This window comes from Manis javanica, chromosome 8 (assembly GCF_040802235.1).
Source record: "Manis javanica isolate MJ-LG chromosome 8, MJ_LKY, whole genome shotgun sequence".
In the NCBI taxonomy this organism is placed as follows: domain Eukaryota; kingdom Metazoa; phylum Chordata; class Mammalia; order Pholidota; family Manidae; genus Manis; species Manis javanica.
In genome coordinates this window covers 366,922-382,804 of record NC_133163.1, presented here as the reverse complement: position 1 = coordinate 382,804, position 15,883 = coordinate 366,922, and the positions used below count along the sequence as shown (strand labels likewise).

General features: G+C 46.4%; 1 gene segment (V, D, J or C); it reads right to left on the bottom strand.

Annotated features, from left to right (window-relative positions):
* Positions 1 to 15,036: 15,036 nt before the first annotated feature.
* LOC140843224 (immunoglobulin heavy variable 1-46-like) lies at positions 15,037 to 15,529 on the bottom strand. The segment is given in 2 exon segments: positions 15,037 to 15,353; positions 15,436 to 15,529. Coding segments are annotated over 2 exon segments (363 nt in total).
* Between the last annotated feature and the right edge of the window lie 354 nt (positions 15,530 to 15,883).

Below are 15,883 nucleotides of genomic sequence, written 5' to 3'. Positions count from 1 at the left end.
AGAATCCACAGAAGCCCTCCAGGGAGCAGGACCCTCACCCCTTCCCCCTGACTCACAGTTACCCTGGGGGAGTCTCCTTCCCGTCATTCTCTATGTTTCTCGATCAGACTGGGCATACCCGTGAAACTCCTGTCGGTGCCCTGCCCTGCACGGTGCACACTCCCGTCAATGATGCCCATGTGGGGCCAAGACCATAAGCACCCCGCCAGGGTTTCTCCTTTGTCTTTGGGTTCATGAGGCATCTGCAGTGTGGTGCCCACCTGGCACTTCCTGAGCTGCTGGTGGACAGCACGTCCCCGAGCATTTCTGGGCTGCACCGTGCAGGCCAGCTGGCCTCTCTGATGTGGTAAGATGCCTGATATAAGATTTGGTAATTCATTGGTTGTCAGGGCCATGAGCAGACTGCCTTTTGTGCAGGTGAGAATGTTTCCACCTACTACTGTGACCCCTGCTGATTCAGAGACTGATGTGGGAAGTGAACAATCATGACCACAGAGGGGTTCTTTGTGCAGAAGAATAGATGGAGAGGAAGCCCCGTGCTGACGGTTATCCAGCCCTGAACTCCACCTGCATCAGCTGCAAGGACGGATCCTGCTCTGCGGCTCCTGGGCGCCCCCTGGTGCCCTGAGCCGCCTGTACCCGGCCTGTCCTGCCTCCTTGAAGGCAGGTTGGTGTCTAGGATCACATGACCACCCTACCGCGCTGTGTCCTGCACAGTAACGCCTGGCCAGGGGCGGCGCTGGGAGGAAGCGGATTGCCCAGCTTGGTCAAGTTCTCTATGAATGTGATGAGAGCGGAGTAAACAAGAGTGAGAGGTTGGGAAAGGATGTTGATTTCTCGCGTCTCAGTCTCTCTGCCGTGCCCTAAGCCCCGCTCACCCCTCCGTGCTCCCCAACCCTCTCCCTCTCCCACTGCAGTGGGCTCCCCTCTCCGCAGCTCCTTCCTCTTGGGGCAACCCAGTGGGCAGGTCCCTGGTGACTGGTAGGTGCCTGACCAATTACGTACCAGGAATGAAGGGGAGGGGGGAATGGCCATTTCCTCTGCACCCCTTGCCCTGGACAGACAGTCAGTCCTGTGAAAGACTGGGGCTCTGCAGCAGTAAACAGGACGCTGACAGGCAAACATGCTCTATATGCACATTAATACCACTGCCAGGCCGAAATTCTGGTTGGAAACTTCCATTTCCCCAACTCCGAGGCATTGACTGCAGACACATCATGTTCTTGGTGCTGTCTCTGGAGATGGTGATGCGCCCCTTCCTAGAGCCAGGCTGGCACGTGCACCTCATGTACTAATGCAGGTGGCCTAATGTAGCCCCTTCCCTGGTGCCTGGTGAACCCCATTCATGTCAGCATTACTGAAGGTGAAACTGAGGCAGACCTTAGAGGATGAGAGAGATGATGATATTTATAATAGTTTGGACATGAATTTATGCTTTCATAGGCTGTCCCTTTGCAGGATGTTGGGATGTGATGAGTGTATTTGGCATGTGAAATTTTGAGAAAATTTGGGAACATGAGGATAGACTGAAGGGGTTTGAATAGGCTGTGAGCCAGTGAACATTAACTTAATGACAAGAGGCATTGTATTGTGTTTAATTAACTTAGAAACTGAGATTAAAATATTACCATGGAGTATTGGGGTGGCTCCTTCTGTGACCAAACAGCTCTCATCAGGGGAAGACAAAGGGAGACTGGGTCACAGCCAGAGTGGGTAAGGTGCCCGGTGACACAAGATAGGCCTCAGCTGTGAGGTGGAGGAAGGAGCCGTGAGCCCACAGGTGCCAGGACTCGGGTCTAGGAGCTGAAGAGAAATAACAAAGTCCCCGGGGTGTCCCAGGGGGTGGACACAACCCAGGACTGTGTTTGCAGAGCCATAAATCTGAATGCAGCCTTCTGACCACAGAGGATTAAGGTTAATACATTTTGTTTTATGCCCAGTGTGGGATAATTTCCCTTAGCAGTAGTGTGAAATGAGTAGGTGCCAGGACAGCATCTCACATCAGGAATCTCCCCACCCAGCTCCCAGCTGTGCAATGACCCTTGGGGCTGCCTCAGGGCCAGGGACACATGCAGGACTGTGGCCCATGGGATGTGCTTCCCCTGGAACCCACCACAGATGAGAAATCTGAAGAGGGAGCTGCTGATGTGGCCTCAGCTTGACCTGGCACCGCTGCCCATGCCTGGATTCTCACATATCAGCAGGATGGCCCTGTGCGAAGGTCATGGACTGCCGTTGGCCTGACAGATGGGAGATAGACCCAGTGCTGAGTGTCGGTGTTCATGCTGCTCTGAGCGTGCCTTCTTCTCAGCTGAGAGGGACTCAGAGACTGTGACAAGGAAAGCCCTACAGCCCCAGGACCTGCTACCAACCCAGGATTCCCTGCTGGTCAGGAAGCATTTCCAAGGGTTTCAGACATCAGGATGTGGGTTCTCACACTGTGTCTTTCACACAGTGATACACGGCTGTGTTGTCAGGTCTCAGACTGCTCGGCTCCATGTGGGCTGTGCTCCTGGATGTGTGCCTGGTCATAGTGACACTGCCCTGGAATTTCTGTGTGTATTGGTGCTTCCATTTCTGAGGAAGATCAATCCCATCCCCTCAAACCCCTGTCCGTGGGCCTGCCACCCGCAGCTCATGCAGGGCCAGTGCAGGTGCATCCGGACGCCTTGCAGGAGGCCTTCCTGGATGCCCCTGGCTTCTTCAGCTCAGCCCCAGACTGCACCAGCTGGACCTGGGGTGGGAGGGGATGATGTGCGCCTGACTGGCCCTGTCCCCTCCTCAGCCCCGGGACGGGGAGCCCCTCACCTGTAGCCACTGCCACCAGGAAGAAGATTCTCCCATTCAGGTCCATGGTGAGGGGTGTTGCCCTTAGTAGCTCCACAGTGCGGGTGCAGCTGTGGGGTGATGCTCTCATGGCACAGACATGCCCATAATTAACCTGGTGTAACGCATCTCATTTGAATATTCATGAGGAAAAACACTTCATAGTGAAGTCGTGGCCCAACTTTGGAAGGAGCAGGTAGATGACAGGGACGGTGCACAGGGGGATGAGGAGAGAACATGTCCCAGTCCTTGTTTGTGGATCTGTGTCCCCTGTCACATCCTTGAACTCATGGCAGGCAGAGCAGCTCCTTGTGAGCCCACCTTGAGTGGCACAGACGCCCTGACACTGTGCTGGGACCTGAAATCTTAGTGTCTTACTCCTGGGATCACTGTGTCGCTGAAATGCTCCTTCGTTGAGGTAGTAAACCTTCCCTGTCCTCCAGCTGTTTCCATTCATATTTTTAGCTGTCCTAATTGTAGTTTCTAAAGGATCCTCCATACAGCCTTGCACAGTTGCTGCACCAATTTACATTCCCACCAACAGTGCAGGAAATTTCCCTTTTCTCTGCACCCTTGCCCATATTTGTTATTTCTTCTCACTGGGACAGAGGTCCTCCTGTCTGGTGTTTGAGGTCATACCTCCCTGTGGTTATGGGCAGCATTTCCCTATTATTTGGTGATGGGCATCTTCTCATGTTTCTGTTGGCATCTATGTTTTTTTTGTTGGAAAAATATGTGTTCAGGTCCTTGGACCAGTTTTTAATTGGATTATTTGTTTTTTTGTTTTGGCATTGAATTTTATGAGTTTATTATACATTTTGGATATTAGCCCCTTTTTGAATATATCATTTGAAAATAAATTCTCCCACATGGCAGGCTGCGTTTATGTTTTGGTGAGAGTTTCCTCGGCTGTGCGGAAGCTTTTCTGTTTGATGTCGTCCCACTTATTTCTGTTTGCTTAGTTACTGTGCCTGGGGAGACAAATCCATAAAGAAATTCCTCATGGTGAACTTCATGGAATTATTTCCTATAATTTCTTCTCAGAGACTTATTGTTTCCTTCCTTACATTTAGGTCTTTAATCCACTGGGAGTTTACTTTGTGTTTGATGTAATTCAGTGATTTAATTTCATTCTCTTCCATGTAGCTGTCCAGTGTTCCCAGCACTATTTGTTTAGGAGACTGTCTTCCCCATTGTATATTCACGGCTCATTGTCATATATTGATTGACCATATATGCATAGGTTTATATCCAAGCTTTCTATTCTGTTCCACTGATCTGTGTGGTGGCCTTAGCCAGGACCATACTGGTTGAATCACTGTAGTTGTGTAGCATAGCCTGAAGTCAGGGAGCATAATACCCAAAGCATTGTTCATTATCAAATTTGCTCTGGATATATGGGGTACTTTTTCACTCCTTATGACTTCAGGGTTCGTGTCTCTAGTTCACTGAAAAATGTCACTTGTATTTTGATAGGGAGGGCATTGAGTCTGTAAACTGCTTTGTGCAGGATGGCCATTTCACAATATTAAACTTCCTATCCATGAGCAGGAAAGGATTTCTATTTATTTGTGTCCTTTTCAATTCCTTCCATCAGTGACTTACAGTTTTCAGAGTAGAGGTCTTTCTTCTGCCCGGTCAGCTTTATTCTCAAGCTCAGGTTTGATTCTTAGGATGTGTGATTTTGGAACTACTTGGATCCAGATGAGTCCCTTCACAAGTAATTAACACCAAAAGATCACCTTAGACTCTCCATGGCATGTACAGGAAACTCTTCTAACCCATGCAGAGGGAATGGAGGGCTGACCTGAGAGACTACAGAAGCAATAGGAAAAGCTTGAAGGTTTTATAACAATCAGTCTTCAGCCAAGCATACGTTCCCAAGGACCTGGGCAGGACACAGCTGTAAGAATTCCCACCTGTTGGTCAGTGGGACCTGAGCCCCAGGATGGTCTCAGGGTCTGGGCAGGACATTCTCCAGCTGCTCTGAGGCCTGCAAGTTCCCTAGTAATACAACTCAGTAAACCACAAAGAGGATTTCTATTCCTGCGTTCTCCTCATCTCTTTTATCTCAAATATATTAGACGTCATACTTCCACCAGTGGCTCTGGGAGTTAAGTCACCTGGGCATTTTAGACGTCATCCCTGAAGGACAAAGGAAGCCACCTTGGTGATATTTACATGAAAAACAGTGCCGCCCAGGAACCAAAGGGCCACATTTCTCTCATGCTCCGAGGGATGTTTTCACAAGCGATAATTTGGAAAAACTGACCAGGGACACCGTACAATTGGCCCCAGGAAAGGAAAATTGACATTAGAAATTTAATAATTGTTGGTTGGACTAAAGGAGGGAACTCTGGTTTGGTCCAAAAAACAATCCCACCCTACCAGCACTTCTAACCTTCCACTTACTCTGTGCATGCATCAAACCATGGGTGTACTGACATGAAGACAGTCATCCTTGATTGTTCACCCTGACATGCTGCCCTGGGCATTTCAAGTTGCCCATTGGACCCATTCATGTGGTGAGGAAAATTGGGTTCATGCAGCTACTCCACCCCGTGGATATAAATATGTGTTAGGAATGAGCTGTATGTTTCCTCACTGACATGAGGTCTCCCCTTGTACACAGGCCAGCGCCTCTTCAGTTGTAAGTGGTGACCCCTGCCTGGGCGACCCCTCTGGAATTTCCCACCTCTCGGTGAACCGATGTTCCTGCCCAGATCCTTTGACAAGACAGTGCTTTCTGGCCCATTTCACTACTTTCCCTGTGCTTACCATCCTCAATCTGGCCTATTTGTCTGCAGTAATGGCACTCTGAAGATGCAAATGGCAAAATTTGTAGATCCCCCATATACCCTGACCAAAAGAATATCCATTGGTGCTCCTAAGTCTCAGATCCCCCCGCCCCCGCTTTTTCGACGTGTAGATTCTCACCCTTTGAGACACTCATAGGATGTAAAATCGCATGTGCTCTCTGCCTTGTGTGACTCATAGGTGATAAGAAGAGATACCTGGAATATTGTAAAGGCTTAATTTATTCTATGAAAAAGATCAATGCTTTGGTAGAGCAAGATTTTCACCCCACACTACAGGGTATGAATATTTTAAGCATCAAACCTTACAACTGGACATTTGGTCTATTGGAAAGACCTCAGAATGATTCTCTTACACTTTACTGGATGTCTCACCCTTATTAAGTACTTCTAACCAACCCTGGTGGCACCAAGCTCCAAGGAATACATTCCTTGCTTCTTTTTTAAAAATTTTATTTTGCTATCATTCATGTATGACTACATGAGCAATGTTATGGTTACTAAACTCCCCCAATTATCAAGTCCCCCCCACATACCCCATTACAGTCACTGTCCATCACTGTAGTAAGATGCTGTAGAATCATTACTTGTCTTCTCTGTGCTACACTGCCTTTCCTGTGATCCCCCCACATTATGTGTGCTAAGAGTAATGCCCCTTTCCCCCCGCCCCTTATCCCTCCCTTCCCACCCATCCTCCTCAGTCCCTTTCCCTTTGGCAACTGTTAGTACATTCTTGGTTTCTGTGATTCTGCTGCCGTTTTGTTCCTTCCGTTTTTGCTCTGTTCTTATACTGCACATATGAGTGAAATCATTTGATACTTGTTTTTCTCCACCTGGCTTACTTCATTGAGCATAATACCCTCTAGCTCCATCCATATTGTTGCAAATGGCAGGATTTGTTTTCTTCTTATGGCTGAATAATATTCCATTGTGTATATGTACCACCTCTTCTTTATCCATTCGTCTATTGATGGACACTTAGGTTGCTTCCATTTCTTGGCTATTGTAAATAGCACTGCTATAGACATATGGGTGCATCTGTCTTTTTCAAACTGTGCTCCTGCATTCTTAGGGTGAATTCCTAGGAGTGGAATTCCAGGGTCAAATGGTATTTCTATTGTGAGTTTTTTGAGGAGCCTCCATACTGCCTTCTACAATGGTTGAACTAATTTACATTCCCACCAGCAGTGTAGGATGGTTCCCCTTTCTCCACATCCTCACCAACATTTGTTGTTTCTCTTTAGGTTGTTGGCCATCCTGACTGGTGTGAGGTGATATCTCATTGCTGTGTTAATTTGCATTTCTCTGATCATTAATAATGTGCAGCATCTTTCCATGGGCCTGTTGGCCATCTGGATTTCTTCTTTGGAGAAGGGTCTATTCAGATCCTCTGCCCATTTTTTAATGGGCTTATTTGCTTTTAGTGTGTTGAGGTGCATGAGCTCTATATTTTGGATGTCAACCCTTTATCGGATCTGTCATTTATGAATATATTCTCCCATACTGCAGGATGCCTTTTTGTTCTATGGATGGTGTCCTTTGCTGTACAGAAGCTTTTCAGCTTGATATAGTCCCACTTGTTCATTTTTGCTTTTTTTCCCCTTGCCCAGGGAGATATGCTCATGAAGAAGTTGCTCATGTTTATGTCCAAGAGATGTTTGCCTATGTTTTTTTGTAAGAGTTTTATGGTTTCATGACTTACATTCAGGTTTTTGATCCATTTCGAATTTACATTTGTGTATGAGGTTAGACAATGATCCAATTTAATTCTCTTACATTTAGCTGTCTGGTTTTGCCAACACCAGCTGTTGAAGAGGTTGTCATTTCCCTGTTGTATATCCATGGCTCCCTTATCATATATTAATTGACCGTATATGTTTGGCTTAATATCTGTCTATTCTGTCCCACTGATCTGTGGGATTACTATAGCTTTGTAGTAGAGCTTGAAGTTGGGAAGCAAGATCCCCCCTGCTTTATTCTTCCTTCTCAGGGTTGCTTTTGCTATTTGGTTTCTTTCGTGGTTCCATATGAATTTTAGAACTATTTGTTCCAGTTAGTCGTAGAATGCTGTTGGTATTTTGATAGGAATTGGATTGAATCTGTAGATTGGTTAGGCAGGATGGCCATTTTGACTATGTTAATTCTTCCTAGCCATGAGCATGGGGTGAGTTTCCATTTGTTAGTGTCCCCTTTATTTCTCTTAAGAGTGACTTGTAGTTTTCAGGGTATAGGTCTTTCACTTCCTTGGTTAGGTTTATTCCTAGGTATTCTATTCTTTTTGATTCAATTGTGAATGGAATAGTTTTCCTGGTTCCTCTTTCTGCTAGTTCAATGTTAGTGTATAGTAATGCAACAGATTTCTGTGTACTTATTTTGTTTCCTGCAACTTTTCTGAATTCAGATAATGGTTCTAGTGGTTTTAGAGTGGAGTCTTTAGGGTTTTTTATGTACAATATCATGTCGTTCTGCAAATAGTGACAGTTTGACTTCTTCCTTGCCAGTCTGGATGACTTTTATTTCTTTGTGTTTTCTAATTTCTGTGGTGAGGACCTCCAGAACTATGTTGAATAAAAGTGAGGAGAGTGGGCTTCCCTGTCTTGTTTCCAATCTTAAAGGAAAAGCTTTCAGCTTCTTGCTGTTCAGGATGATGTTGGCTGTGGGTTTGTCATATGTGGCCTTTATTATGTTGAGGTACTTGCCCTCTATGCCCATTTTGTTGAGAGTTTTTATCATGAATGGATGTTGAATTTTGTTGAATGCTTTTTCTGCATCTATGGTGATGATCATGTGGTTTCAGTCTTTTTGTTGTGGTGGTGGATGATGTTGATGAATTTTGGAATGTTGTACCACCATTGCATCCCTGAGCTGAATCCCACTTGGTCATGGTGTATGATCCTCTCAATGTATTTTTGAATTCGGTTTGCTAATATTTTGTTGACTATTTTTGCATCTATGTTCATCAGGGATATTGGTCTGTAATTTTCTTTTTGTGTGATGTCTTTGCCTGGTTTTGGTATTAGAGAGATGCTGGCTTCATAGAATGAATTTGAAAGTATTAACCCCTCTTCCATTTTTTGGAAAACTTTAAGGAGAAAGGGTATTATATCTTCTCTAAATGTCTGATAAAATTCAGCGGTGAATCCATCTGGACCAGGAATTTTGTTCTTGCTTAATTTTTTGATTACCAATTCAATTTCATTGCTGTAACTTTGTTGTTTAGATTTGCTGTTTCTTCCATGGACAGTCTTGGAAGGTTTTATTTTTCTTGAAAGTTGTCCATTTCTTCTAGGTTAACCACCTTTTAGCATGTACATTTTCATAGTATTCTCTAATAATTCTTTGTATTTCTGTGGGGTCCATCATAATATTTCCTTTCTGATTTCTGATTCTGTTTATGTGTGTAGATTCTCTTTTTCTCTTAATAAGTCTGGCTAGGGGTTGATCTATTTTGTTTATTTTCTCAAAGAACCAGCTCTTGGTTTCAATAATTTTTTGTATTTTTTTGTTCATCTCAATTTCATTTATTTCTTCTCTGATCTTTATTATGTCCTGCTTTCCGCTGACTTTGAGCCTCATTTGTTTTTCTTTTTCCAATTTCAGTAATTGTGACTTTAGACTATTCATTTGGGATTATTCTGCATTCTTTAAATAGGTCTGGATTGCTATATACTTTCCTCTTAGAACTGCCTTCACTGCATCCCACAGAAGTTGGGGCATTGTGATGTTGTTGTCATTTGTCTCCGTATATTGCTTGATCTCTGTTTTAATTTGGTCATTGATCCATTGATTATTTACGAGCATGTTGTTAAGCATGCATGTGTTTGTGAGCCTTTTTGTTTCCTTTGTACAATTTATTTCTAATTTTATATCTCTGTGATTTGAGAAGTTGGTTGGTGGAATTTCAACCTTTTTGAATTTACTGATGTTCTTTTTGTGTCCTGGTATGTGGTCTGTTCTGGAAAATGTCCCATGTGCTCTTGAGAAGAATGTGTATCCTGCTGCTTTGGGGTGTAGAGTTCTGTAGATGTCTGTTAGGTCTATCTGCTCTAGTGTGTTGTTCAGTGTCTCTGTGTCCTTACATATTTCTGTCTTGTTGATCTGTCCTTTGGAGTGAGTGGTGTGTTGAAGTCTCCTAAAATGCATACATTGCATTCTATTTCCTCCTTTAATTCTGTTACTATTTGTTTCACATCTGTCAGTGCACCTGTGTTGTATGCATAGATACTTATAATTATTATATGGACTGACCCCTTCATCATTATGTAATATCCATCTTTATCTCTTGTTACTTCCTGTATTTTGAAGTCTATTTTGTCTGATACAAATACTGCAATACCTGCTCTTTTCTCCCTCCTGTTTGCATGAAATATATTTTTCCATCCCCTCACTTTTAGTCTGTGTATGTCTTTGGGTTTGAGGTGAGTCTCTTGTAAGCAGCATGTCTTGCTTTTTTCTCCATTCTATTACTGTGTGTCTTTTGATTAGTGCATTCACTCTATTTACATTTAGGGTGATTATTAACAGAAATGTACTTACTGACATTGCAGCTTTGGATTCATGGTTACCAAAGGTTCAAGGGCAGCTTCTTTACTATCTAACCATTTAACTTTAACTCACTTATTATGCTACTATGAACACAATTTGATGATTCTTTATTTCTCTCCCTTCTAATCTTCCTCCTCCACTCTTTATATGTTAGGTGTTTTATTTTGTGCTCTTTTGTGTTTCCCTTAAATGCTTTTGTGGATAGCTGATTTTTTTTTTTTTTGCCTTTTGTTAGTATTTGGTTGGTCTGCTTTCTTTGGTGTGATTGTATTTTCTCTGGTGACATCTATTTAGCCTTTGTAGTGCTTCCATCTAGAGCAGTCCCTTTAACATACCCTGTAGAGGTGGTTTGTTTTTAGGCAAATTCCCTCAACTTTTGCTTGTCTGGAGATTGTTTAATCCCTCCTTCAAATGTAAATGATAATCTTGCTGTATACAGTATTCTTGGTTCAAGACCCTTCTGTTTCATTGCATTAAATATATCATGCCACTCCTGCAAGATATATTTAATACAATGAAACAGAAAGGTGTCCTGCACACAGGGAGCAGTCTCTGGGTTAATTCCCTGAGGTATTTATATCTGGCCTGTAAGGTATCTGTTTAGAAGTCTGATGACAGCCTGATGGGTTTTCCTTTGTAGGTGACCTTTTTCTCTCTCTGGCTGCCTTTAATACCCTGTCCTCGTCTTTGATCTTTGCCATTTTAATTATTATATGTCTTGGTGTTGTCCTCCTTGGGTTCCTTGTGTTGGGAGATCTGTGGGCTTCCACGGTATGAGAGACTATTTCCTTCCCCAGCTTATGGAAGTTTTCAGCAATTATTTCTTCAAAGACACTTTCCGTCCCTTTTTCTCTCTCTTCTTGTGGTACCCTTCTTATGCAAATATTGTTCCATTTGGATTGGTCACACAGTTCTTTTAATATTCTTTCATTCCTAGAGAGCCTTTTATCTCTCTCTGCTTCAGCTTCTCTGTGTTCCTGTTCTCTGATTTCTCTTCCATTAACAGTCTCTTGCACCTCATCCAGTCTGTTGTTAAGTCCTTCTATTGAATGTTTCATTTCTGTTATCTCCCTCTGGACTTCATCCCTTAAGTCTTGCATATTTCTCTGCAGCTCCATAAGCGTGGTTATGACTTTTATGTTGAATTCTTCTTTAGGAAGATTGGTTATGTCTGTCTCACCAGGCCCTCTTCTGCCTTTGTTTCAGTAACTTTTGACTGCGCCAGTGAAAGAAGTGATCACCTGCAAGTGGCGCATGTGTCAGCTGGGAGAACGAAGTCCCTTCCTGCTTGATGGTTGCCTTGACCTTCTCCACTGCCTTTACCAGTTACCTGCACACAGGGAGCAGTCTCTGCATTAATTCCATGAGCTTCAGTGGGCAGGGATGCCATCCAGATGGCCTAGTGCACTTTCAGGTGTCTCAGGTGCACTGGGTGTGTTCTCCTGTGAGAATGGTGCCCCTTCCTGCCTTCCAGACTTTGCCCTGGCTTCCTCTGTATGTGCCGGGCAGCGGCATGCTGGTGGCAGCCTCTGGGTCTGTCCGAGTAAGCTGCGTGCTGGGAGAAGACTCTGTGTGGTTGCCTAGGGTGGGGCTGCTCCTCAGCTGGTCCACAGCAATGGAGGGTTAGCCAGTTTGCTTGCAGTGCCAGTGGGGGTGAATGAATGGCAGGTTGCCTGTCGCTCTGAGGGGCTTCACACCTGCATTGCCACCCAGGGAATTAGGGCACCTGAACTTCCTTTAGATTCCCAGCCTCCTGGGCTGAGTGTGCCAGGATGATTTTGCCCACCTGTGTAGCCCTTGTCCGTTTAAGACTTTAAAGTGCCTGCTTTTGTCCCAGGGGAGCAGCCTGTGGTGACCTGCTCACAGTTTCCATCTCGGATTTTACTTTCTTGTTTCTCTAATGTCCAGCACACCATGCACTGTGTGTCTGTGCTCCTGGTGCAGGATACTAGGGCTGGGTGTTTAGCAGTCCTGGGCTTCCACTCCCTCCCCACTCTGATTCTTTTCCTCCCGCCAGTTGCCTGTGGTGTGGGGAGTGCTCAGGTCCTGCCAGGTCACTGCTTGTATCATACCCCCTTCGTGAGATGCTGGGTTCTTGCAGATGTGGATGTAGCCTGGCTGCTGTGCTCTATCTTCTGGTCTGTCTTTTAGGAGAGGTTGTATTTGCTGTATTTTCAAATATATATGGTTTTGGGAGATTTTTGCCACCCTGCTCACAGTGCCATCTTTAGCGCCCACCCTCCTTGCTTCTTCTGACACATCTTACAAAAAGCACCAAGACCTGCCTGGCCTGCACTCCATGGGGAACCAGGAAGTAAGGATTTCCCAGAAGGGGAGCAAGCGACACCTGACAGGACAGCTTTCCCACTTCACGGGGATGCAGCCTGGGTACATTTCGCTGTTTCTTTCTCCTTCATGGAAATGAAACGCCCTGTGTGAATTTCCAAAACCTTTGTAAAAAGGGGAAAAGCCCATCTGTGCTTATGTCGTTTTGGAGGCACCACAGTATAAGCCCTTGAGCTTTTTCTGAGGGATTAGAAAGTTAGACATCGGGAAAGTCTTTCTTTTAGCTTCACTGTTAGCTGACCTTGGATTCTTCCAGGCTGTATTGATTAAGATACTAATAGTGCTTGAGTGTTTTCGACTTCTACTGCTTACGACGTGTTCATCAGCGATTGCTTCATGTTTATGCTAGTCCGTTGTCAGCTCAAACACAACAGTCATCCCCTCCAGTGAGCTCTCCCAGTACTCACTATTCTGCTTTTGTGGCCAATTTAAGAAGCGCTGTCCAGGAGGCACACCTGCCTTTGTGTTTGTCGGGGTGGGAGATGTTTTCCACCCTAACATAAAGCATAAGGGCCATCTTGCAGTTTGGGATTGCACCTTGCTTCTGCTCCATGATTATTTTAAGTCCTTATGGTGTTGCCTGTCGAACTCCTGTCAATGTGATATACTCGGTATACTGAAGCGATCACCACCTATGACCTCCTGAGTATGCACCATAGATGGGCAGTGCCTCCATGCTCTTCCCCCAGCCCTGTGCGTTACTCACATGTGGCCACAGGTAGTGTCTACTGCTTTGAATTTTCCCTCTCACACAGGATATGACAACCAGGAAAGGTCCTTCCTGCCACTGACCGTCACTCAATACAGAAAACTTGTCTAATGGTCAGTCTTGCTTTCCATAAAGGATCTTGATCAAAAGGGGGAAATATGAAAAATTCATAAAGGGAAACCTGACTGACAAGGCATCAGAGGCCTGCAGGGGGACCTCTCACACCCGCCCTCCTGGAAGTGCAACTGCACAGCCCACAGGACGGAAGGGAGGGACACCTGGCAACTCACACTGTTCTGGCTGCTTTAACGCTAAGTAGGAGGAGGAAGAGTTTCCACCTCCCCTGGCAACAGTCCAACCAATGAGAGGCTGTTACGACCCAGCCAATGAGCAGCCATGACACCTGGAACTCCCAGTTTCCCCCCGTGGGCTTTCTGCTGAGAACAGTCCCCCAAGGCCCCCTTGCTCCAGGAAGGACCATGCTGTCCTGTGTTCCCTGCACATGCCCGGGGCTGAGCCACCGCTCCTCCTGAAGTGCGGTCCCTGCTGTTCCCACCTAGACCCCCTTTGCTGGTGAAGCAACTGAGAGCTTTGCTTTCTGGTTGACACGGCGCCAGGGTGCCTCAGGGGGCACTGAGGAGGGAGACGTGCTGGCCGGGCCCACCGGCTGCTGAGGGATGACAAAGGGCTTGCGTCGCTTACATCGGAGACAGACAGTCCAATTCGGTTCCTTCTGAGTCACAGTTGCCTTCTTTATTCCTGGAAAGACTGGGCGCTACAGGGCGAGGCAGCAGCGCCCAGGACTCCCTGATTCAGGAGACAGTCGTCTGTGGGGCCAACGACTTGCCCTGAATCTCTGGAGAGAGACTATGAGCCGCTGACGGGCAGGGCTTCTTCCTTCCCAGGAGATGCGCACGGCCCTGCCCGGCACAGTAACCCAGCTCCGTCTGCACGTGCCGCCCAGAGATGATGCGACACATCCTCTCAGGGGCCTTTGATCAGGGTGAGCTTCCAGCAGGGAAAGGAGGAAACAGGGACTTGGTCTAATGAAGTGGCCCAGGATCAGCCTTCTCACCGCTGCTTCCAGCAGCATCACATTCACGTTACAAATCTCAACCAGGAAGGTTTACTGGTGAACTGCTGGCGGCCAGTAAGGCCTGAAGGGTGTTGAGGGGGCCTAGCCAGATACGTGGGTGGTCTGGGGTCCTGGCAGTGGGCATGGTGCCCTGAGACTCCAAGAGTGCAAATGCCATCAGAGGTGACAGGGAGAGGCAAATCCCCTGGGTAAATGGTGGAGAAAGCCACACAAGTGTCAGTTAGGAAGTCCAGTAATGAACCTGTAATTTTAGTGTGATGATAGGTTCCAGCCTATGGTGGAGGATAACCTGACCCAATATTTATCAAAGAATTGACTTTTTGTTGAAACGAGAATATTCTGAGACTTTTAGGATTCAGGGAATTTGTCTTTTAATCCTGACTTCCTGCGTGCAGGTCAATTTCTTTGCGAATGCCCTGATTTCCTGCAAAATCTGTGAGGTAAAGAGTGAGAGTTCCGGGAGGGATTGGAGTTACTCTGAATCATTCATTGGCCTTTCCACAGATTCAAGTTCCAAGAAACAAGTGATGCTTTCAGATGTTTTTTAAATTCTTGCAAGTGTTTTTCTGTGAGATCTTTATTCTTTATCTCCTTCCTGATGTTTTGAGGGAGCCAGGAACACATCATCCTGTGTCCTCTACTCAGCCCAGCACACCCCTTGTCCCTCAGGGTTTCTGACACCCTCAGGATGTGGGTTCTCACACTGTGTGTCTCCCACAGTAATACTCGGCTGTGTCCTCAGGTCTCAGACTGCTCAGCTCCATGAAGGCTGTGCTCGTGGACGTGTTGCTGGTCAGGGTGACTCGGCCCTGGAACTTCTGTGCATACTTTGTGCCACCACTGCTAGGGTCAATGTATCCCATCCACTCTAGACCTTGTCCAGGGACCTGCCGCACCCAGGTCATATAGTAGCTGGTCAAGGTATATCCAGATGCCTTGCAGGAGACCTTCACGGACGTCCCCGGCTTCTTCAGCTCAGCCTCAGACTGCACCAGCTGGGCCTGGGAGTGGACACCTGTGGGAAGAAACGGGACGGTATGACACACCCCTGACTGGCTGTGTCCCCTCCTCATCCCAGGGACAGAGGAGCCCCTCACCTGCAGCCAGTGCCAGGAGGAAGAGGACTCTCCAGCTCCAGTCCATGGTGAGGGGGTTGCTCTCAGGGTCTCCCCAGGGAGGGTGCGGTGCTGGGGTGGTGCTCTTGGGGCACAGACATGCCCATATTTAACCTGGTGTACCTCAGCTCATTTGCATATTCATGAGGCAGAACAGTTTATAGGGAAGGCTGTGCCCTACCTGGCAATGAGTAGGTAGTGGACAAAGGGACCATCCTCAGGGGGGTGAAAACCTGAAGTTCCAGTTCTGACTTGCAGATATGTGTCCCTGTCACATCCCTGAGCTCAGTATAGACAGAGCTCCTCCCAATGGGGAATAAACCCCAGGGGTGGGTCTGCCCCTCACCATGGACTGGAGCTGGAGAGTCCTCTTCGTCCTGGCACTGGCTACAGGTGAGGGGCTCCCCCATCCCTGGGCTGAGGAGGGTAC